The sequence below is a fragment of the Engraulis encrasicolus genome, chromosome 6 (assembly GCF_034702125.1).
Source record: "Engraulis encrasicolus isolate BLACKSEA-1 chromosome 6, IST_EnEncr_1.0, whole genome shotgun sequence".
Taxonomy (NCBI): Eukaryota; Metazoa; Chordata; class Actinopteri; order Clupeiformes; family Engraulidae; genus Engraulis; species Engraulis encrasicolus.
Window position 1 is genome coordinate 14,923,663 of NC_085862.1, and position 22,090 is coordinate 14,945,752.

General features: G+C 43.8%; 1 protein-coding gene across 1 annotated transcript; it reads left to right on the forward strand.

Moving 5' to 3' along the window:
* The first annotated feature begins 442 nt into the window (after positions 1 to 442).
* On the forward strand, positions 443 to 21,243 carry LOC134450769 (cytochrome P450 2J4-like). The gene is made up of 9 exons (XM_063200747.1): positions 443 to 682; positions 1,739 to 1,904; positions 2,036 to 2,185; positions 14,822 to 14,982; positions 15,086 to 15,262; positions 16,460 to 16,601; positions 16,707 to 16,894; positions 17,232 to 17,373; positions 20,281 to 21,243. The coding sequence occupies exons 1-9, from the start codon at positions 485 to 487 to the stop codon at positions 20,454 to 20,456; spliced, it is 1,500 nt and encodes a 499-aa protein (XP_063056817.1). The 5' UTR covers positions 443 to 484; the 3' UTR covers positions 20,457 to 21,243.
* Positions 21,244 to 22,090: the final 847 nt, after the last annotated feature.

The following is a 22,090-nucleotide window of genomic DNA, read 5'->3' on the forward strand; positions in this document are numbered from 1 at the left end:
TACCCTGGAATGACTAGTTTGTATCTTGTCTCTGGGAAAATATTCCAACTCAGTTGAACCATGAGCCTGAACTACAGGCAGGGGCACCGCCATAAATTTTAGGCCCCATGAAAGATTCGATTTTTGGGGCCCCTTAAGGGCCCCTGTCAGTGCCGTCAGTGCTTGGGCCCTTAGAATCTGTTACACCTTGCCCCCCTAGCGGCACCCATGACTACAGGCATCCTAGACCTTTGAGCCCTCATAGCGGTTTAGTTAATAAATAGCCCCATAGCATCATAACTGTGTCATGAATCGTGCTGTGTCATTGTTGCCATCATAAATTGATCTACCAGAAATGACTGATCTAACTAACTACACATTGTTGCTACACTGTGGTGCCCATTGCACACGTAGAGAGAGAAGTTTTACCGGAGGAGTTACCATATAATCTTCAAGTTGTTCACCTTGGTTGACCAGGATCAACAGTCTGCAGTAGTTTTGAGATATGACAGTGCTGGCATATCTTTTAGACTTGACCGACATAAAAAGCGTTTTACTTTTTCTATCAATTTTCGTTCTGCTGTTTGACTACTTAAAGAATAAGCCACCAAAGAACTTCCCTCCAGGACCACGGTCATTGCCCTTTATAGGACACTTGCATCACCAGACTGACTTCAGCAAAGTCCATCTAGAGTTCGCAAAGGTAGGCCTAATGTGTATGTGCATGCGTAATCTAGGACTGGCTAAAAGAGTAGATTAGTAGAATGATACTTTTCACATATGTTTTTGTTTTTATTTGTTTTGCATGTACAGTATGTTGTTCAAAGTGTGTGTGCATGCTTGTGCGTGTGTGTGTGTGTGTGTGTGTGTGTGTGTGTGTGTGTTGTTGGCTCAACTTTCACTTGTTATTAGATGTATTTCAGATCATTTTAAATCATTGATTTATTCATGATCCTTTTGAGAATTAATATAGTGTGGAACTCAATATAAAACAGACAAGTGTTGACTTGTGCACATTTATTAAGTAGGCCTATACTATTTTGCGCTCTAACAGATGAACAAACATTTACATGTTCAAGCATTCAAGATTTCCAATTCAGTACGGTTGTGGACTCATAGCCTGGACCCACACAATTATTTCTGTGATGCTGTTCAAACTTTCTTGAGTCAAGTCGGTCAAGGGTTCTATTCCGGATATTTAAAATTTCCTAGGATTCGGAACCAATTAAATTTGAGCTTTTCCATTGGCTTGATGGGGGGTGGTCAAGGTAATGAATGACACAGAGTGAATGAGACAGAATAGAACCGCCCTCTGAGAAACAACCGCCCACTGTATCTGAGGTGGCCAGACTAAACAGTCAAAGAGTTGAAGATGTGATAGCCAGGCTACAGAATCGACGCATTGCTTTTGAGTTTCTCAGTTGTTCACTCACCGTAATAAACCCAAAACAGCCATTATATTGTCTCCTCTATTCTGCCCTGGCAGATTTGAAGAAACAGGGAATATCTTGCATTGGCCCTTTTTCCCATGTATTCACTCTTTGTGAGTCTCTTCCAGTTTGCTGGAAAATACAGCAACATAATAGTTTTATGCGTGTGTCATAAACATTATGTGCATGTCATAAACATTTTATGACTGTTGGCCTTAAGTGACATTCAGTTATGGCATAGACAAGGTTGTCTTACTTTCAGCCTTTTCCCCCATGTATTCACTCTTAAGTCAATCTTTTTTACATATATTGCATTGTGTCTCTTCCAGTTTGCTGAAATATATGGGCCTGTATTCCACTTTCGGCTTTTTGGTCCAAGACTTGTGGTTGTCTACGGCCACAAAGTAGTGAGAGAACTGTATGTCAATCAAGGAGACAATTTTGCTGACAGACCAACTGGTATACCATTTCATGAAGACAAAAGTGGTGGGAAAGGTGATTTTTTTTTTACTCACTTGGGAAGCATAGGAAAACAAGCATTTTCACTGCCAGAAACATCAATTACGTTTGCCATTGTGTTAATAGTTTTTCCAAATACAGACGCATTGTGTTGTTTGTCTCCTAAGGTCTTATTTCCTCAACTGGATATAGCTGGAAACAGCAAAGGAGGTTTGCTCTGCACACTCTGAGAAACTTTGGATTGGGCAAAAGAAGCCTTGAGCCATCAATTCTTCTGGAATGCCGATATCTAAACGAAGCATTTAGCAACGAGCAAGGTAATTATTGCAATTCTGTACCTAAGTTATTTTGCAATTATAACTAATATAAACAACATAAATTAACCATCTGTACCTGAGTGTGCAGTAGCCTAGTGCCAGAGATTTTTTTTTTTAATCCAGCAGGATTTTTTTTTTGTTATGTGCTTGGAAGTTGTAGGCCTACATCAAATGTCAAAACAGTTAAAGCTAAAAGCATCTAAAGCTGTAGTCAGCAAGTGTGCTAAATCCTGTCATTACAGTGTCATAATAGTGTCATAATAGTCTTATGCATAAACATTATGTCCATGTCATTAACATTTTATGACTGTAACTCTCTGTGGTGCAAGCTGAAGCCGTGCTGTGACGCAGCCTCTACAAACGGCCCTGTTTGTAAACTTACTGTGCACTAGCAAAGTTCTCTATGCCTCGTTTTACATGTCAACAACCCCGCGACGCTGCGGAATGAAGCATTGAGCAACTTTGAGCCTTGTAAATGGCTGGAAAGTAGAGATTTATAATGATGGCTAAACAGGTGCCGGTCTATGGCTTTGTCTCAAATCATGCACTTGTGTCAGTGCACTGACAGTTAGTGCACAGTACATACAGTGCACTGAGGTCTTTGCATAGTGTCGTGGAAAAAGTTGAGCATTATGCACTGTGCCCTTGCTGGAAGTGACGGCTGAGCATGGCATTAGCTCGCCAAAATATGAGTTGGCTAGTTTACAATGCACAGCGTCTGGTGCTTGTATTCACATTTTCTTCATCCCAAAGGACAACAATCACACATACAATACTTTGGTTGGCATGAAAAGGTTGGTGTCCCATCAATATTACTTACAGAATTAGGAGTATGTTGACCAAACTCTTCTATTGAACTGAATGCCACATTTCCTCTGTGTCATGGTCAACATGGCCGCCGTTTAGTGCGTGCAGTCAGGGGGTGTAGCAACCCAATGTAAGTAGGCGGCTGGATGTGAGTGCCCGGATATCCGCCCGAGTATTTACGTCTATTTTACCTCAGCTACTCGCGTTCGGTCGTGTATTTACGACAGTTTAACCTCAGCTACTTGATTTCGGTCCGATTTGAGTCTGACTGAAGGAGGGACATAGGTGCCGTGCGTAAAGAGCCCACCGCACATCGCCGTTTCGGCGACACCAGAAAGTTCCTTGATCTCCCAATCAAAGGAATAGACCCTGTGACATTAAAATGATAATAAAAAAGTATACAATGAAATTATAACTTAAAACCGAATTGATTTGGGTGTGAAAATTAAACTGTCTCAACCGGGCACCCAAAGGGAATTCATCAAAAGATAACGGCGTTACTTTCTCGTCGGCATTATTTTGTGTTTATTATCCAGGAGGACTGAGCTGAAAACTGCAGCAGTCACCTTGCACAGTTCTAGCTGCTCTGAAGCACGTGCGTGTCTAAGCAAATCATCCTGCCCATTCGCAATGTTAAATAAAAAGTTTTGCACAAGGCTAGGCTATAGTCTAAAATAGACACTGGAATAGCCCGTTTCGGAAGGCATTAAAGTCACGAGTTTACCCAGTCTAAATGTAGCTAGCACCCGGGAAGTTTCTGAGTTTTACTCCTTACATTAGTGAAACATAATATCAGGATATCCAACAAGTTAAAAGAATATCTGGGCATAACATTTAAAAGTGTCAGTGCAGAATTAAACTGGGCGCTGAATATAAATATTGGAGCCATTCTCCCTCCGTGTCTAGATACAGTCAGAGGCGCGCGCGCACGCTCTTATTTCTGTATTATATGAAAATATCCTAAAACGGTCACAACATCAGAGGACCTTCGTGGTGGAGGATACTTGCGGCGGGGGCCGAGACCGAGTTGTTACGGGACACTCTTAATATTATTGAAGGGACAGACCATGCTCGATACTTTACCCGGTCTAAATGTAGCCCTCGAAAAGTTATGCCGCATAGGCCTATTGTGCAGATTGATGCCAAGAGCACGTGAAACTAGGCACATTGGAGACTAGAGCCTATAATTTAGACATAGCCTATTCATTTGATTGTGCTACGTAAACTTAAAAGTGTCAGTACAGAATCAAGCGGGACGCTGAAATATTGGAGCCAGTAACTTCGTGTCCGGTGGACAGCCTATTGTGCAGACGTGTGCGCACGCACAACTAATTTCTCTCCCATTGCTAATCAAGCCTCCGATCTCCAAAAAGACACGGGCACTCAGGATAACCGTTTACACGAGCTGTTTAAATAATGTGATGCACGTTCTTCATGACATGGCATGGTTTGGCCACCCTAAATTCAACATGACTGCATTCGCACATATCGTATAAACATCCATGATGGAATTGTCACTCTTGATGTGCAAGTATTGGATATGAAAAAAGATCCTAAAACGGTCACAACACCAGAGGACCCGTGGTGGTGTGGTGGATATTTGCCGCGGGGACCGAGGCCGAGTTGTTACGGTAGGCTACAGTCATATTATAGAAGGGACAGTCAGGCGACACAGCGCGACTCACATAGGGTAGCTGTGGTACCGCAAAGCATTCCTGATGGCGGACATGAATGCAAATGCATTCAAATACTCGGGCGGATATCCGGGCACTCACATCCAGCCGCCTACTTACATTGGGTTGCTACAGGGGCTGCTCTTCTTCTTCTTCTTCTTATGGGATTTTAATGGCGGACTGGACGCCTACAGGCGTATTGCCGCCACCTACGGGATAATAGAGCTCACTACAGTATATCGGCCTCATATTCTGGCATAGAGGCCAGAGGATTTTAAAAACTTGAGAAGACTGGTGGTAACTTTACAGTCCTTCAGTTGTAACAGGACGGGGATAGAAACAGTGGCAACACCAAGATCGGAGAGATCACTGAAAAGCACACGCCTAAATTGTCGATACTTTACACACAGTATTAAGACATGGGAAACTGTCTCAGGTACTCTACACACGTCACACAGCCCATCTTGATGTTTATGAATCAAGTGTAAATTAGAATTCAGGGCACAATGCCCTAATCTGAGACGTGTTAACACTACCTGCTGAGACCTAACTCCAGATACTGTACAGTGGGTACTTATAGACGGCTGAATTGCATACAAATGTCTCCCCTTTACTTCTCTGTCCCACTGGAGCTGCCATGACTGGAACACTTTTTCCATCAGTCTACTCCTTAATTCGGTTCGGCCAGGCCTGACTAGCAAGGAAACCTCATTGCTCTCTAGGCTTTCTTTGGCGCAGTGGTCAACAAGCTCGTTTCCCTCGACCCCCATGTGAGCTGGAACCCACAGGAATGAAATGTAGCAGCCTCTCTTGTACAGGTCATACAGCAGAAGGAGAATATCAGAGATTAAATCAGGACGAGCATTAGAGGAGAGAACTTTAAGGCAGTGAAGAACTGATAGGGAGTCAGAGCAGATTAATACATTTTTAGATTGGTCCTCTGCTACCCATTGCAGGGCTTTTAAAATGCCCATAGCCTCTGCAGTAAATACAGACATATCATCACTTATTCTGAATCCTTTTTTATAATTAATCAATGGGATACAGAAAGCGCAACTAGCTCTACCAGAACCCGGGTCTTTGGATCCATCAGTGAAAATGTGTAGATAGGAGTTCCAGTTAAGCTGGATGTACTCCACAACAGAATCACTAGAGAATTCTACCTCTTCGTCATGTTTGAACTCATGCAACCCAAGATCGACTTGTACAGAGGGGAGGAGCCAGGAAGGGACTGGTCCCCAATGAGAGCTCTGGACTGGGTCCAAGTCAACTAAATTAAAGTCCTTGGCATGCTCCATACACTGTTTTACGAACGGCTGATTATGTGCCTGCTGAGGGCCAAACTCATAGCAGTCCATAAGGATATGACTAGTAGGGCATATAGACGCTTTTGAAGTTGAGTCCTTCTTAATTTTAAAGGCTTCTCTCCCGTTTCGACCAGTAGGGCAGGGATTGATGTGGAGGAGAACGCACCACAGCAGACCCTAAGGGCCTTTGACTGTATGATATCAAGCTTTTTTAAACAGGAAGTTGCAGCTGCACCATACGCCTGACACCCATAATCAAAGATGGACCTGATCATAGCTTGATATATGGTTAACAAGGTGCCCTTATCCGCCCCCCAAGAGAACCCAGTCAAACATCTCAAGACATTTATCACCTTGCCAGTTTTAGCAATTATACTAGAAATATGTTTGTTCCAATTAAGCTTGCTATCGAACCACATACCTAGGTATTTGAAACATTCGACCTTCTCTATGGGGGACCCATAAAGAGACAAAGATACATCACATTTCCTTCTGCGACTAAACACCACAAATTTAGATTTGGCCACAGATATCTTAAATCCCCATTTCCTAGACCAATTTTCTACAATTTTCAGTTCATGATTTAATTTATTCGAAATAAAAGGGATATTCCTGCCCTTGACCCATAGGGCCCCATCATCTGCGTACAGGGATCTCCCAGTCCCAGGGGATAGCTCTAAAAATATATCATTGATCATGACGTTAAAGAGAATTGGGCTAATTACACTGCCTTGCGGAGTGCCGTTCTCTATGTATGCTTCATCTGAGAAGGCTTGCCCTACTTTAACTTGAATAGTGCGACCTTCCAAGAAATTCCTTATCCATTCAAGAATACGTCCGCTAACACCATGGCTTGAGAGTTTTAGGAGGAGGCCATCTCTCCACATCATATCATAGGCCTTCTCAATATCTAAAAATACAGCAACAAGGGACTCCTTATTAGCAAACGCTCTCCTGATTTCATAGTCAAGGGCAACTACATTGTCCATGGTACTCCTTCCCTTCCTGAACCCGCTCTGGTAGTCTACCAGTGCTCCTTTAGATTCTAAAAAATGGACCAATCTGTCCGTCACCATTCGTTCCATTAGCTTACATATCACAGAGGTAAGGGCTATGGGCCTATATGAGGAAGGGGAGCTAGGATCCTTCCCGGGTTTCAACACCGGAACAACAACCGCATGTTTCCATGCCTTTGGCAGCTGGCCTTGCCTCCAGCTTTCATTCATTAAACTAAGCATTTCATCCAGGAGGACGTCAGACACATGATGAAACATTTCATAATGGAGGTTGTCCATTCCAGGGGCTGACTTCCTGCCTGCATCTATGGCCTGCTTTAATTCATCAATAGAAAAGAAAAGATTAACAACATCACATGCTGGATCTAGGGGGGACATAGACCGACTCACAAACTGCTCCCTCAGGTCCCTGCTTTCCTCATCCAAATTGTCTGAACTGTGCACCTTCCTATACGTATCCACTAAAAGATTTGCCTTTTCTGCAGGAGTCACAGCTGTCCTATTCTCATCTACAAGCACAGGGACAGTCGCCTTCCTACTTACCCCATTCATCCTCCTTACAGTAGACCATAGTTGATACACTGGAGTGTCACCTGACAATGAAGCACAATACTCTCTCCAACTACTTTTCTTAGCAGATTTGACTACTTTCCTGGCCAACGCTCTACAGAATTTATAACGCACAAGATTATCAACAGTGGGAAACCGCCTCAACACTCTAAAGGCTTTATTTCTACTCCTAATTGCCTCATCACATTCCTTATTCCACCAGGGAACCGCCTTCTTCTTTTGGCCTGTGCCTTTCCTGGGAATAGCTGCCGCCGCCGCTGCAGAAATTACACTACAAAGACCACTATTCCACTCATCTACAGAGCTATCTTGAATGCCTGGTAAGAGATCATCACAGAAGGTTTCAAACTTTTCCCAATCTGCTTTCAAAAAATTAAATCGTCCTTCTATCCTATCCATCTCAGCCGGTAGCCTCAGCCCAAAAGTGCCTACAGTTGGGAAATGGTCGCTACCCAAGTTAAAAGGGTCAAGAACCTCCCATTGACTCTTACCTGCCAACTCGCCAGAGACTATCATTAAGTCCAAACATGAAGGGGTTAGGGAACCAAGTTGCACTCTTGTAGGATGCCCATCATTAATACATACCAAGTTAAAATCATGCATAATCTCCTCAACAACTTCTCCATTGCCATCAGTCCTTCTGCTACCCCATAAAACATTATGTGCATTAAAATCTCCTGTCCAAATAACCGGGGGGCGTACCTGCCTCATAATATCCTCAAGCTCCACTGCACTCAAACGTAGACAGGGGTTATAAAAATTAAGCAGGGAAATCTTCCCAGTGGTGCTCCACATTTCTATCACTATTAGTTCTAGGTTCGACTCTATTGGCACCACCTTATACTCGACACCAGATTTAATAAATGTACAACAACCCCCCCCTGCCCTGTCACTTCTATCTTTACGCACCGACATATACCCAGGTAAAACAAAATCCAAAGCGGGCTTTAGCCAAGTCTCCTGGACACAAATAACATGATAGCTTATTTCACTAGCAGTAACAAACCTTTTAAATTCCTGACCATTACCAATCAGACTGCGAGCATTCCACTGCAGGAGATTAAAGGCCATCTACCCCCACACTACTCTGGGAACCCGTAACACGACCCTCTCGCTCTTTGAGGAAATTAAACAAGGACTCAGGAGATACATTTACTTGCAAATATTTACCTGCCGCCGCGGATACAAGCTTTATTACATCAGACCTATTTGCCACCTTGGAGAATTTCGAACCTGAAATCACATCAGAAATAAATGCCAGAAAATCCACCTTCTTAATAATGAAGCTGTCGCTCGGAGGGGAAATAGCTTGCGCTCTAGGTGCCAACACCTGCTGGGACTGGGAGTAACCAACATTTTTCACTCTTCTCAATGCTTCAGCATAAGACACATTTTCGTTTGTCCTCACTTTTTGGACTTCCAAAGCGCTCGCATATACCCGACAGCCCTTGTACCCAGCACTATGGTTTCCCCCGCAATTTGGGCAGCATAAGGCCGCATTGCAATCCTCATAATTGTGGTCTCCCCCACATTTGCCACACTTTCTTTTTTCTCTACACACTGCCGCAACATGCCCGTATCTATGACAATTGAAACACCGCAGAGGAGGTCTAATGTAAGGTTTCACTTGAAAGCTCAAATAACCAAGCCCAATGCGTCTAGGAATAGTCTCGGTGTCAAATGTCAACAGCACTGTTTGACTGGGTACTTTCTCATTGTCTTTAGTAATTTGGAAACGCTTCACTTCGCAAACCTTTGCCCCTTTAACGTTGGCCAGGATGTCTTCATCAGTAACCTCGGTAGGCACTCCATAAACTACTCCTTTAGCCCTTGAGCCTGTCCCTGGTACAAACACCTCCACATCACATTTGTTTAGAGAAGTTACTGCAAGAGCCCGATCCTGTTGTTTTTTAGAGTTGCACACTACTAGGATTCTGCCATTAGCCAGAGTTTTCGCATGTTGAAAATGTCCTATTTCTTTCGCCAAACAGTCAACCAGTTGCAGTGAGTTCAAACCCTTAGTGTTACCTTTCAATTTCACAATTACAGCAATTTCTGTCTTCCTTGTTTTAGTTTGCTGAGACTCCCCATCACTCCCTGTGCTCGATTTACTATGTCTCTCTCTGCCACGCTTCACCTGCCTATTAGGACCCACAACAGTAAACTCTTCTCCTGCACTATCCATACTGTCTGAGAACCCCATACTGTCCTCCCCAGCCCAAGAACGCATCAGGCTACCACGAAATATCGTGGTTTAGCCTTGTTTGGTGTTACCACTGTTCTGATCCCTGAGAACAACCAACGCACAAGCCAAAACGCTGCCACCGTCTCAACCTGCCCGCTACCAAACCTCTACCCCCTCAGGGGCTGCTCACTCACGGAACTTCCTGTTAGCCACAATTGGCTAACCCTAACCACGGGACAGTGCAAAATGAATGGGTGTCAATGGAGTTTTTTACCATTATCATTTTTGTGATTTTTTATAATTTTTTGTCCTGAAATATTAATATTAAGTTCGAAGCTAGAAATAATAAAACCCCATTTGAGTAGCGTTTCGATTATTTTGCGCCACTAGATTATTATATACTGGGTCACAAAGCTCAATTTTTATGGGGCCAAACCCATAAACATTAGCGCGATGCTAGCGAGTACAGGTTGAAATCTTCTAACCTGCTGTAAAACTACACACCTGTGCGATTTGTCAATACAGCCTATTGTTAAACAACAGTCATAGTGCTTACCAGGAATGTTTTGTTGATGATATTTGTGACTGGAAATCGCAGTAGCAATGTATTTAGCATGGGTCCCCCTTTCCATTCCATACATTTTCCCACATGAAGGACTGGCCCACGCTCGTTACTGCATTATGCATGCAAAGCTAACTGGCTACAATGGGAACCAATGAGACTGAGCCTTCTCCCTGTTAGAGGTTCTCTGGTGCAGTGTCCATCATTTAAGCACTGCATTTTTCCGCCATTGTTAGGGGATCATCCTGGCACTTTCAGTGCACTGGCTCAACTGAAATTTTCAATGATTTGAGACACAGCGGCTGTTCTGGCCTCACAGGTCATCTGCTAGCCAGGCAGGTAAACAAACCCCATAAAAGACGCTGGACACCGAAGGTTGCGTGTTCATCATTTATGGAAGGTTGTTAAACTGAAACATATACAAGTATAACATCAGGCACTGTATCCTCTCGTGTACGTATTAACATTGAAATGACTGTAGTAACAATGAAACAAATTACGAGTTGACTTGGCAACAGTAACTACCGGTAAGCTAAGGCTAACAGGGAGAAGGGTAAATACAATAGTCTAAGGGTGAATTCATGAGTGGGACGATGATGAGTAAGATGGCGATTATGATAATAAGTTAAGTTGGGGGAAAGAATCAAATGAAATAAGATATTACAGTAACTCACAGAGATTGCCTTGAAACTGCGTGCGGGAGGTTTCCACGTAGCTGAGTTGTAACTGTCAAACCATACTGAACATTCTAACATTCTGAGCCTCGGGATGTAAACATTTGTCAAAGTAAGAGTCTTTTCAAGTATTTAGAAGATTATAGTTGGCGTAGCCAGAACACTCCCCGTTTGGTATCTTTAGAGATGCCATATTATCACAACAACAATGTCTAATACTTAATCGCTCTCCCCGCCATTCTCTGATGGGAGTGGCGAGATCGTGGAGCTCCATGGAGCTGGGCCTGGGTGCAGGGCTGTTGGGTGCCTATAACTGTCACACTCAGTACATTTGATTACTGCCTCACAATTGCGAGCTACATGCTTGTTTGATGCACAGCATTTAAAACATATGTTCTTCTCCTGTAAAATCCTCTTTCGGTCATCAATTGACATTTCTCTGAAACCCCGGCATACTTGCAGGGAATGTGGCTTTAGATGTAGGGGGCATTGTCTCTCTGGATCTTCGTTTGCAGTGTTGGAGTGTGAGTGGGCAATGTCGGTTCTATACACAGAGACTGATCTTGCATTGCTACTGTGACCTTCACTGACCTTATCTTTCCTGCTTGCTGTGGTAGGGGTGAGAAGGCTAAAGCTTGGGTCGTTACGTGCCTTTGCTTGCCTGCGTACAAACTCTAAAAAGAAATCAAAAGGGGGGTAATAAACCCTATATTTCTCTTTGTATTGCGAACCTTCCGTGACCCACCTCTCCTGAAGTGCGTATGGCAGTTTCTCCACTATTGGATTTATCCCCCTTGCTGTGTCGAGGTAGGATAGGCCAGGTAGGTAGCCTTCGTGCTTTGCAGAGTCGATCTCCAACAGCAAATCATACAGCTCTCTAAGCCTATGGTACTCTTTGTGTGATATTTTAGGGAACTGTTCAAGTTTCGTGAAGAGAGCTCCCTCTATAGCTTCGGGCGCACCATACATTTCCTCTAACCTCTCCCATACGAGCCACAATCCTGCTGCCTGATCTCTCACATTTACAGATCTAATGCGGCGTGCGTGTGTTGCAGATTCTGGGCCTAACCACCGTATTAACAAATCTAGCTCTTCTCCTGCTCTAAGATCTAGGTTCTCGATCGTGTTCATGAATGAGCTTTTCCAGGATAAGTAATTTTCAGGCTTGTCATCGAACCTGGTCAGTCCTGATGACAGTAGTTGACTTCGTACTAGGTACCTTGCTAAGTCAGATGTGGGTGTGTCACTGGGGTGATGTGCTGCTCTGGGTCTGGGAGGACTGTAGTTGTGGTGCGTGGGCATGTGGGCAGGTAAGCTTGGGCTGGAAGAGCTGTGTTCTTTGTACTTTGGCGCGTGGGCAGGTGAAGCTGGTCTAACAGGGCTGGGCTCAGGATGTCTGGATGCGTTGGCAGGTGAGCTTGCTCTGGGAGGGCTGTAGTTGGTGTGCTTGGGTGCGTGGGTAGTGCCTGGTCTGCGACGGCTGTTGTCGGTCTGCTTGGGTGCGTAGATGGGTGATCCGGGTCTGGGATGGCTGTTGTCGGTCTGCTTGGGTGCGTCGTCCGGCGATCTGGGTCTGGGATGGCTGTTGTCGGTCTGTTTGGGCGCGTAGATGGGTGATCCGGGTCTGGGATCGCTGTAGGCAGTGTGCTGGGGTGTGTGGTCGGGTGATCTGGGTCTGGGATGGCTGTAGACGGGGTGCTGGGGTGCGTAGTCAGGTGATCTGGGTCTTAGATGGCTGTAGCCGGTGTGCTGGGGTGCCTGGTTAGGTGATCCGGGTCTGGGACGGCTGTAGTCGGTGTGCTGGGGTGCGTCGTCCGGCGATATGGGTCTGGGATGACTGTAGTCGGTGTGCTGGGGTGCCTGGTTAGGTGATCCGGGTCTGGGATGACTGTAGCCGGTGTGCTGGGGTACGATGTCAGGTGATCTGGGTCTGGGCCAGGTGTGCTGGGGTGCGTGGTCAGGTGATCTGGGTCTGGGATGCCTGCAGCCGGTGTGCAGGGGTGCGTAGCTGGCTGATTCGGGTCTAGGATGGCTGTAGACGGTGTGCTGGGGTGCGTCGTCAGGTGATCTGGGTCTGGGATGGCTGTTGCCAGTGCGCTGAGGTGCATAGGCAGGTAAGCCTGGAGGAGGACTGTAGTTGCTCTCCCTGGATGTGTGAGCAGGTAAGCCTGATGATCTGAGTGGGGTGCTGTCACTGTCACCATGTCTAGATTTGTGGGTAAACAAGCCTGACTGGTTACTCAGAGTCTCAAAATGAGATATATCCACACACACTTCACCTGCCACAAGGTGGTGATTCAGCTCAGCACTTTGATGCAAGTCTGGTTGGATTGATCGTGAGCTGCCACTGTGGTGGCTGTGTCTTTCTACATAGTCCTTGGTGCGTTGTTCTGAACTTTGTGCAGGTAGTGTCTCTGGTCTGTACTCCTTTTCAAAGTCTACAGCTGCAGCCTCCATTACAGCTGCTTCAGCCATGGCAGCCTCTGCCTCTCTGTCCCTCTCTAAGGCGATGAGTGTTGCATCTAGTCGGGCCTTTTCCATTTTTAATTCAATTTCTTGTCGTGAGTAGGCAGCTCTTGCCTGCGCGGCTTGGGCTTTAGCGCGTGCAGTAGCTGCTGCCAATGCTAATGAAGCTGTACTTGTATGAGGGTCCGCTGATCTCACGGATGCGTTTGTCCTGTCCATGGCTATGGATGTGTTTTACCTTCCTTGTAGACGTGACGTTGCTGTTGTTGCACTGAGTCGGGCTTCCACCGGTACGACAATGCAGTCGGGTCATCTGCAGCTTCACCGGTCTTCTCTTTTAACTGTTCTGGCCTCACAGGTCATCTGCTAGCCAGGCAGGTAAACAAACCCCATAAAAGACGCTGGACACCGAAGGTTGCGTGTTCATCATTTATGGAAGGTTGTTAAACTGAAACATATACAAGTATAACATCAGGTACTGTATCCTCTCGTGTACGTATTAACATTGAAATGACTGTAGTAACAATGAAACAAATTACGAGTTGACTTGGCAACAGTAACTACCGGTAAGCTAAGGCTAACAGGGAGAAGGGTAAATACAATAGTCTAAGGGTGAATTCATGAGTGGGACGATGACGAGTAAGATGGCGATTATGATAATAAGTTAAGTTGGGGGAAAGAATCAAATGAAATAAGATATTACAGTAACTCACAGAGATTGCCTTGAAACTGCGTGCGGGAGGTTTCCACGTAGCTGAGTTGTAACTGTCAAACCATACTGAACATTCTAACATTCTGAGCCTCGGGATGTAAACATTTGTCAAAGTAAGAGTCTTTTCAAGTATTTAGAAGATTATAGTTGGCGTAGCCAGAACAGCGGCTGTGTCTCAAATGGCGCACTTGTGCACTTTGGGCACTGTTTTTCAGTGCCTAGGGCGCTCACGCTGAAACTCATATTTTGGCGAGCTAATGCCATGCTCAGCCGTCACTTCCAGTGAGGGCACAGTGCATAGTGCTCACATTTTTCCACCACACTATGCACTAAAGACCTCAGTGCACTGTGTGCACTATGGACTGACTGTCAGTGTGCACTGACAAAAGTGCGTCATTTGAGACGTAGCCAGCCTCTCACAGCAGAAGCTAAATTTCCCCTAACTCTGTAATTCTGACTAGTGCTCGGATTTCGGAATGCAGGGGACCTTTGGAGGCGAGGTATGAGGCAAAAGTTAGGGCTCATCATCGCGTTTTAACACAACGTAAGCCATTTCACACCGGATTACCCCTTTAAAGCGTGGAATTAGTGCTAAAAACATATTGTGCAATTCTGTATGATCTTTGGCAGGTGTCTGTCTTCACAACATTTCTGGTGCTTCTAGGTAAGGCCTTTAACCCACAGTGGCTCATTAACAATGCTGTGTCCAACATCATCTGCGTGCTGGTGTTTGGGGACCGTTTTGTGTACACCGACGAAGACTTCCAGGCCCTCCTGAAGAACACCAATTTAGCCGTTAGCCTGGAGGCAGACATTTGGACCCAGGTCACATGCGTACACTCAATATAGGTCTACTTATTAAAGTGCCCGATGAAACCAGACACTTCAAATGTCAGATGTATTTTACTTTTCTGTTTTATCTCTTTAGCTCTACAACATGTTCCCATGGATATTCCGCAGAATACCTGGTCCCCACAGGAAAATATTCATCACCTGGGATAAAGTGATTACCTTTGTAAGGGACAAAGTTGAAGACCATCGTGCAGACTATGATCCCTCAAACCCCAGAGACTATATTGACTGCTTCCTTGCAGAGATCGAAAAGGTAGGGTTAAGTGTTGAGGAATACTTGGAGCCTTTATTATTACGTTTTTACTTAAGACATACGGTAAACGCTGACATAACGTGGTTGTGTTATTGCCTGATGAAGAACTCTGTGTCGAAACGTTGCGCTCTTGCTATAACATTTTCAAGTAAGACAAGCAGTGTTTGCAGACTTTATTCCTTTTTACCTGCATTATTTCAACTTGCCATGAAAAAAATACAATAGTGCACATATTGTTATTGCCAATATGTAATAACAAAGACATTTTAATGTTACTTTCAATTATGTCTATTTTTCATAACATTTCAAACAATTTATTGTCAAGTTGGCATGATGACAAAGACCATTTCTGGTAACGTGACTTTAGATTAATGTTAACTTGTGATAATGAATACGGCCCAAACAATGTCAACTTGTTAGGACCCATAACCAATTGTCAATTAACCCATTGATGCCTGATGTGGCGTTGCGCAACATTGGCCTTGGTGCCTGGAGCTGCATTACGCAACATTTAGGTTTATGAGATTTGAGACAACTTTATTAAAAATCTCTGTTTGTTTGAGATGAATGAACACATTCTAAGGAAAGATGAGGGTCTTAGCATTTAAATGCAACTTAGTGCATATTTTTATTGTGCTTCAGAAGCTGAGATATTTAGGTTTTTATAGTTGCCTTAGGCGTCAATGGGTTAATGACAACAGTCATGAAACATTTATGACATTGATATAATGTTTATGATACATCCATGACGTTATGTTGTGTTATACGCATGAACGGTGTGACGTTTGCCATGTGCGCTACGCCCTTTTTTGGGGGAAAAAATTGGGGGGAAAGGCGCAAGTCAATTGGTGGTGTTGGGAAAGAATAAATGAAAGACAAGGACCTGTAGACTAGCGTTGTTCACGCTCAACATGTCGAAAGCGTGTTGTGTTGCCAACTGTTCAAATTATATAGCCAAACAGCCATGGCTCAAGCATGGACTATGTTCAATTAGGCTAGCCGATGAAGCATGTTAATGAGACATTCGGTTTATTTTCCCCCAAAAAATGGGCGTAACGCACATTCACAAGTTAAGTACCCGGATGGCCGCTCATGCGTATATGTTGTGACACTGTTTAGTGTTTACATTGCCTGTTTTCTTCTTCTGTCTTATAACTGAAGCAGCTTTTGCATCCCTCGTGTTTTTGCTTTCTGTAGCGGAAGGATGACAAAGCTGCAGGCTTCAATGTGGAGAACTTGTGCTTTTGCACCTTTGACCTGTTTATAGCTGGAACTGAGACCACTTCCACCACCCTGTTGTGGGCTCTGCTGTATATGATGAAGTATCCAGAGATACAGCGTGAGGAAAACAGATGATCTGTTCTCTTGGCTTTGATTTAATGAAACATCGGCGTAAGTTTTAACAACTAGTTTAACGTACATTAATATGTGGCTCAATTTTCAGGAAAGGTGCAGGAGGAGATAGATCGAGTGGTGGGATCGTCAAGACAGCCTTCTGTGGCCGACCGGGAGAACATGCCTTACACAGACGCTGTCATCCATGAGATTCAGAGAGTTGGCAACATCCTTCCGTTGAACGTGACAAGAAGTGCCACCCAAGACACCCAAGTTGGAGACTATGTTATTCCTAAGGTGACTTGAGGACAGTGTTGCCAGATGTGTCTGACCATATCCCACCCAAAAGCTTCTCAAAAAACGCCAAAATGCGCTAAATTCTGCCCAAATTCAACAAAATACATTGACTTCTATGGGCCCAAAACGGCTGAAAAAAACACGATTTTTTAGTCAGACGCTCATCCTAAGTAGCCCAATTGGGCAACACTGCTTGAGGATGTTCTTTGAATTACTCGCCTGTAAACCTGATTATTTTTTGCCTTGGACTTTCTCTGAGTGTATGTGAAATATGTAAATGCAGTTGGGACAACAGAATTTCCCCATCTAATTGTTGTGCGTTGCTTTGGTTTCTCAGGGAACAATGGTAATGGGGATCCTATATTCTATTCTGTTTGACGAGACGGAGTGGGAGACCCCTCACACCTTCAACCCAGACCACTTCCTGGATGCAGAGTGCAAGTTCAGGAAGAGGGAGGCCTTCCTGCCGTTCTCCTTGGGTACGTGTAAGAATATTCAGCCGCTGAGGAATTCAATCCACCTGTTGTAGCAATGCCCTGCTACTTTAAAGGAGAATTACGGCCAATTTCTACATTACGTTACACTTGGCTGACGCTTAAATCCAAAGCGACTTATAGATATTTACACAGGATTTGTTATAGTCCCTGGAGCTATGTGGGGTTAAGTGCCTTTTGCTCAAGGGCACCTCAGCCACGGAGTGAGATAGGGAGTGGAAGTAGTATTGCTCAATCCTTGACTTGATTTGAATGTATGTCATTATTTTGTTCACCTTTCCAAGATCCTTGCCAGATAATGGGAGCATGGACTCTTTGAAACATCTTGCAATACGCCGAATATTACTCCAAAAGTTAAACAACACAAGCAGGCGCCTTACAACACTACCTTATGTATGCAACCCCAATGAAGAATATTACTGTTCTTACACTCATACAGGATATACAAATAATAAAATGCACATAAACAAATAAATGAAATTCATTTGTCCAACTCGTCCGAATCGGTGTCGTGCGGAATGCCAGGGGTCACCATGCGCTCCATGAAGGCTAGTCGGCGTGCACAAGTGCTAAGGTTTAGCGCCTTACAGGCCTCGCAGGAACCGTCTGCGAGAGCATAGGGGCAACCCAGGCACACGGAGCATTCGGTGTGCGGATCCTTTGCCGCAATGTCAAATGCACATGAGATGGGGCAAGGTCGGGAGGGCGCCTTGTCTTGCTTGCGGATTGATTTACGAGCCTGCATACTTAATGCTAGCAGCGTTAGATGCGAGGGAAAAACTAGTCTGGGGTTATCGAAGTCAAAAACTAGTCGGGGGCTATCGAAGAATCACTGAGCTAGTTTGCTAAAAGTTAGCTAAGAGTTTGTTGCCAGAGAGTAACACCAAAATGCCAACTAAAACACAAATTACTGCAAAAAGAATGACACTCAAGTCCAAATCTAGCTACGAATCCCACGACGTCTGTAGACAGGCATTCTCGTAGACGGTTGAATCGCAGGAGTCTTCTGGCAAAGCATGAGCAAAGAGGTTTTAGGGTAAAGAGTTCAGAGTCCGCGTAGCTGGGTTTTATCCAAAGGGGGCGGGCCCCTCAGCTACGCAGCTCATTGTCCTAATGGCATGAATGAAAGAAAGCTTCGGCAAATGGTCAAACAGGGGGTGTAACTCATAGTGAGATGTCGAGTGAGTCGACCGAAAGAGAAACGAATATTTCAGCTACTCAGCAACAAATGAATAAACAAGAGTAAAATCAATCGTAAAAAGCAGCAACTGGGTAGCCTAGTAGAAAATGTTTTGCCTGCGACTGGTCTAGCCTCGATCCGTTGCCCTGAATCTGGCAAACCAATCACAGTGCAGAGATTTGTTTTGAATTAAAGCGGGCAGAGTTTTTGAGGGAGTGACAATGAAGCTTGTGACGCTGGGGAAAGCACCACAACAAGAATGATTCAACAGCTCTCGTTTGACGTCAGTTTTTGAAGAATTAGACTCGAGGTGTTCGTTGAAACGTGTTCAGGAAGATGTTCTACGGACATTTGTCCTCAGTTTGGTGAGTCATGGTGAGGAAAACATATTTCTTGCCTTAAAAAAAAATGGCAAGCTTTTTCATATTACAAACCAAGATGAACGCCGGACAGTCCGATACACTACAATGTGTCATATCTCCTGTTGTGAAAGGAGTACAGATGTATTTCTGGTGTCTACTTATATGTTTTCATGGTCAGGGAATCCATTTCTGCATTATATCATGATAGTTTTTGCACATTTGTTTGAAAAATACATTTTTGCACATTATTTTGTCCAAAAAACATATCAAAAATCCGTAATGGCACCCAAACATGTAGAACTGGTCTTACACTTTCCATAAGGTTGATGTGGCCATGAGATAATGGTCCATGTTCATAGCATAGTGGATTCAGATGAATAGTGTGACTTTTTTCATGTTCATTGAAGTGTTCATTTCCTATATCTTTGCATTAGATTGGCGGAATAGCTGTGACTCTGACAGAATTGTTATTTTGTATATTTACCACACTAAAATCATATAAATATTGAAAAACACCAAGTCAACATATTTTAACATTCATTTTATGAACTGAAAAACTAATTTAGTTGACATTTGGTCTTTATCCTGTTATAAATCTCTTTGGTTGGACCCGAACACCACAAATGTCACTATTGATGATATTTTCTAATATTAGAGAAAAACTAATAAAAGAAATTTGGGGGTTGTTGTACTCTCATATCAGCTGTAATACATGGACAACATAATCACTAATTGTATCACTTTAGGAAGTATTAATAGTGAATTTATACAGGTTTCGATAGTTTTGGTCATCAAAAATGATTTGCATAATGTAAGATAAAAGACCTGTAAAGTCAAAATGATGAATAAATAAAGTAGTATTTCCATGGATATGAATACATACCAAGTTAACTATGAGATGAAAAACAATATTTGATGAGAACTAGTGTTTTAGGTATTTTATGGCTGAGTTTGCTCTCACGGGTCAAAAATGACCCAAGCACCACAGGTGTATGCAGCTTTTGAACACAACACAAGGGTTAAGAAGGACTTTTTCGTTGTTTTACCTACAGGCTATAAAACGTGGATCCACGTTCTTTGATGGTAGTAATTGTTAGTTGCGCTGATTGGTCAAAGCGTTGGCCTATAGGCACAGACACGGTTTGAAAGACAATTGGTTGTTCTCATTAACAATCTTCGGATGTATCGTTCATCAGGGCCAGACTAAATTATACATCCAATCTCACATTTAGTTTGGTTTATCAGACTAGCAACTGGGCAAATGGCTTTGGGTATATTAAATGGAAGTCATTGTATTGCCCATTTATTTAGTATTTGTATGTTTTGTGAATTTCTCCTTTTTTGTCTCAGGTGCAAGAGTGTGTCTGGGAGAGCAGCTGGCTAGAATGGAGCTGTTCCTGCTCTTCACCTCTCTCCTGCAGCAATTCTCATTCTCAACACCAGATGGAGCTGAACCCAGCTTGGAGTCCAAACTTTCAGTCACTAACTGCCCCCAACCCTACCAACTGTGTGCTGTTCCTCTTTGAGATGCAGAAGAACATAGTGGCTTTCTCTGTTTCATCTGTTCTAGTAACTGTTTTAGTGGGTGTTATTAGACTATGGACAAATATTCATTGAAACGCTCATTCCAGTAAACAATGAGTCCTTTTAATTTTTATGTCATCTGGACATTTTTGCAATATTGAGTACTACAGCGTAAACTTTTCTACTTCGTATTACTGTTGGGGAATACAGTGTACAGCAATCTTCTCGCTCACCCTTGGTATTCCCTCATACAGGATTTCGTTGGTTATATATGTGCACTATTGCTGATGTTAAGCACTGCACGCAGCATCCTGGTGTAGTACCCATCAAGGGACTTCTCTAGGGTTGGTTTCAGGGTCCAGCATTCACTGCCATAGAGGAGAACAGACTCTACTGTTGCGTAGAAGAGGCTAAGCTCGATTGGACAGGGGAGATTGGAGTTCCATACACTGGCCTACTGTTCAGGGCCCTCTATGCAAGTCTGCGCTTGCATGACAATTTGTAAAAAGTATTGGATATTGTGTGTGTTTATGCAAGTGTGTGCATTTGTGTTTATGTATGTGCTAGTGTGTATCTCTGTGTTGTGTGTGCAATAAGTGCCAAACCAGACAGGGCCAGTGGCTTCATCCATAAAGCCAACATTTATCTGTCACTCACCACGTCAGGCAGTTGATGACTTGTGAGCTTTTAGATTTGTTTTCGTTTCTTTGTTTTTCCTCTCCTCTCTCTTTACCTGATTTTGTTCTTTTATGTGTTCTTCCTTATGCAAAACACACAAATAAAAACACACATACCGTACGCACGGCTTGTTTGTGGCAGTTCTTTTCCTGATTTGTTTTTTGTGCCTTGTTTCTTTTTTTCCAGCCAGACGTTTTTGCTCCAAGATGGGGTGGGTAGGGGGGAGCAGGGCCGCTGAGCCTTTCTGTTTCGTCCTGATTTAAAACGCGTCCATCATCGACATAAATCCATCATTGACACCTGATTTGATTAATCATTTAATCGCGAAACATATCTGATTCATCGATCAATCCCGGTTCACGTGAAGGGCAAGGGCCATTAAAAAACTGGAGCAATTTTTAAATGGCTGCATCTCTTCCCATCATTCAAGCAACCAACCATAATTAAATTCATGCACATTAGCCCATTCGGCTCACTACGACTCTCCTTTCTCTGATATCTGGCTTTTCGACCATGAAGACAATGAGGCTGCAGCAGCGCCTACACCTAGTACTAAGGCCATTTGAATTAAACTATTACTGAAAACAAATTAGCGGCGCACATTTGAATTTGAATTCTGACAGTTTTCAAAAAGGTGTGTTGCATCAGAGTTTAAAAAATTGTAGTGTCTCAAGATGGTCAATTTTAGGAGGGAAACAGTCTTAGTTAAAATGGTACACAAAAAGAACTATGTGTGTTTCTGTGTGTGTGTGTGTGAGAGAGAGAGAGAGAGAGAGAGAGAAAGAGAGAGAGAGAATGGGAGTAATGGAAGGTCAGGTCTCCCGGTAGACCTCAAACAATTTATCTGCACAGCTGAACAAAGATGTCCTTTCCTGATATCACACACCACCATCAGCAGCACCATCAACACACACGCACGCAGGCACGCGCGCGCGCGCACACACACACACACACACAC

What these genes read in the sequence shown, in the direction of transcription:
- LOC134450769 (XM_063200747.1), top strand. Translation starts at nt 485, where the DNA reads ATGACAGTGCTGGCATATCTTTTAGACTTGACCGACATAAAAAGCGTT. An exon ending in AGACAAAAGTGGTGGGAAAG is followed by an intron (nt 1,905 to 2,035) that starts GTGATTTTTTTT and finishes TTGTCTCCTAAG; the next exon opens with GTCTTATTTCCTCAACTGGA. An exon ending in TCCTTGCAGAGATCGAAAAG is followed by an intron (nt 15,263 to 16,459) that starts GTAGGGTTAAGT and finishes TGCTTTCTGTAG; the next exon opens with CGGAAGGATGACAAAGCTGC.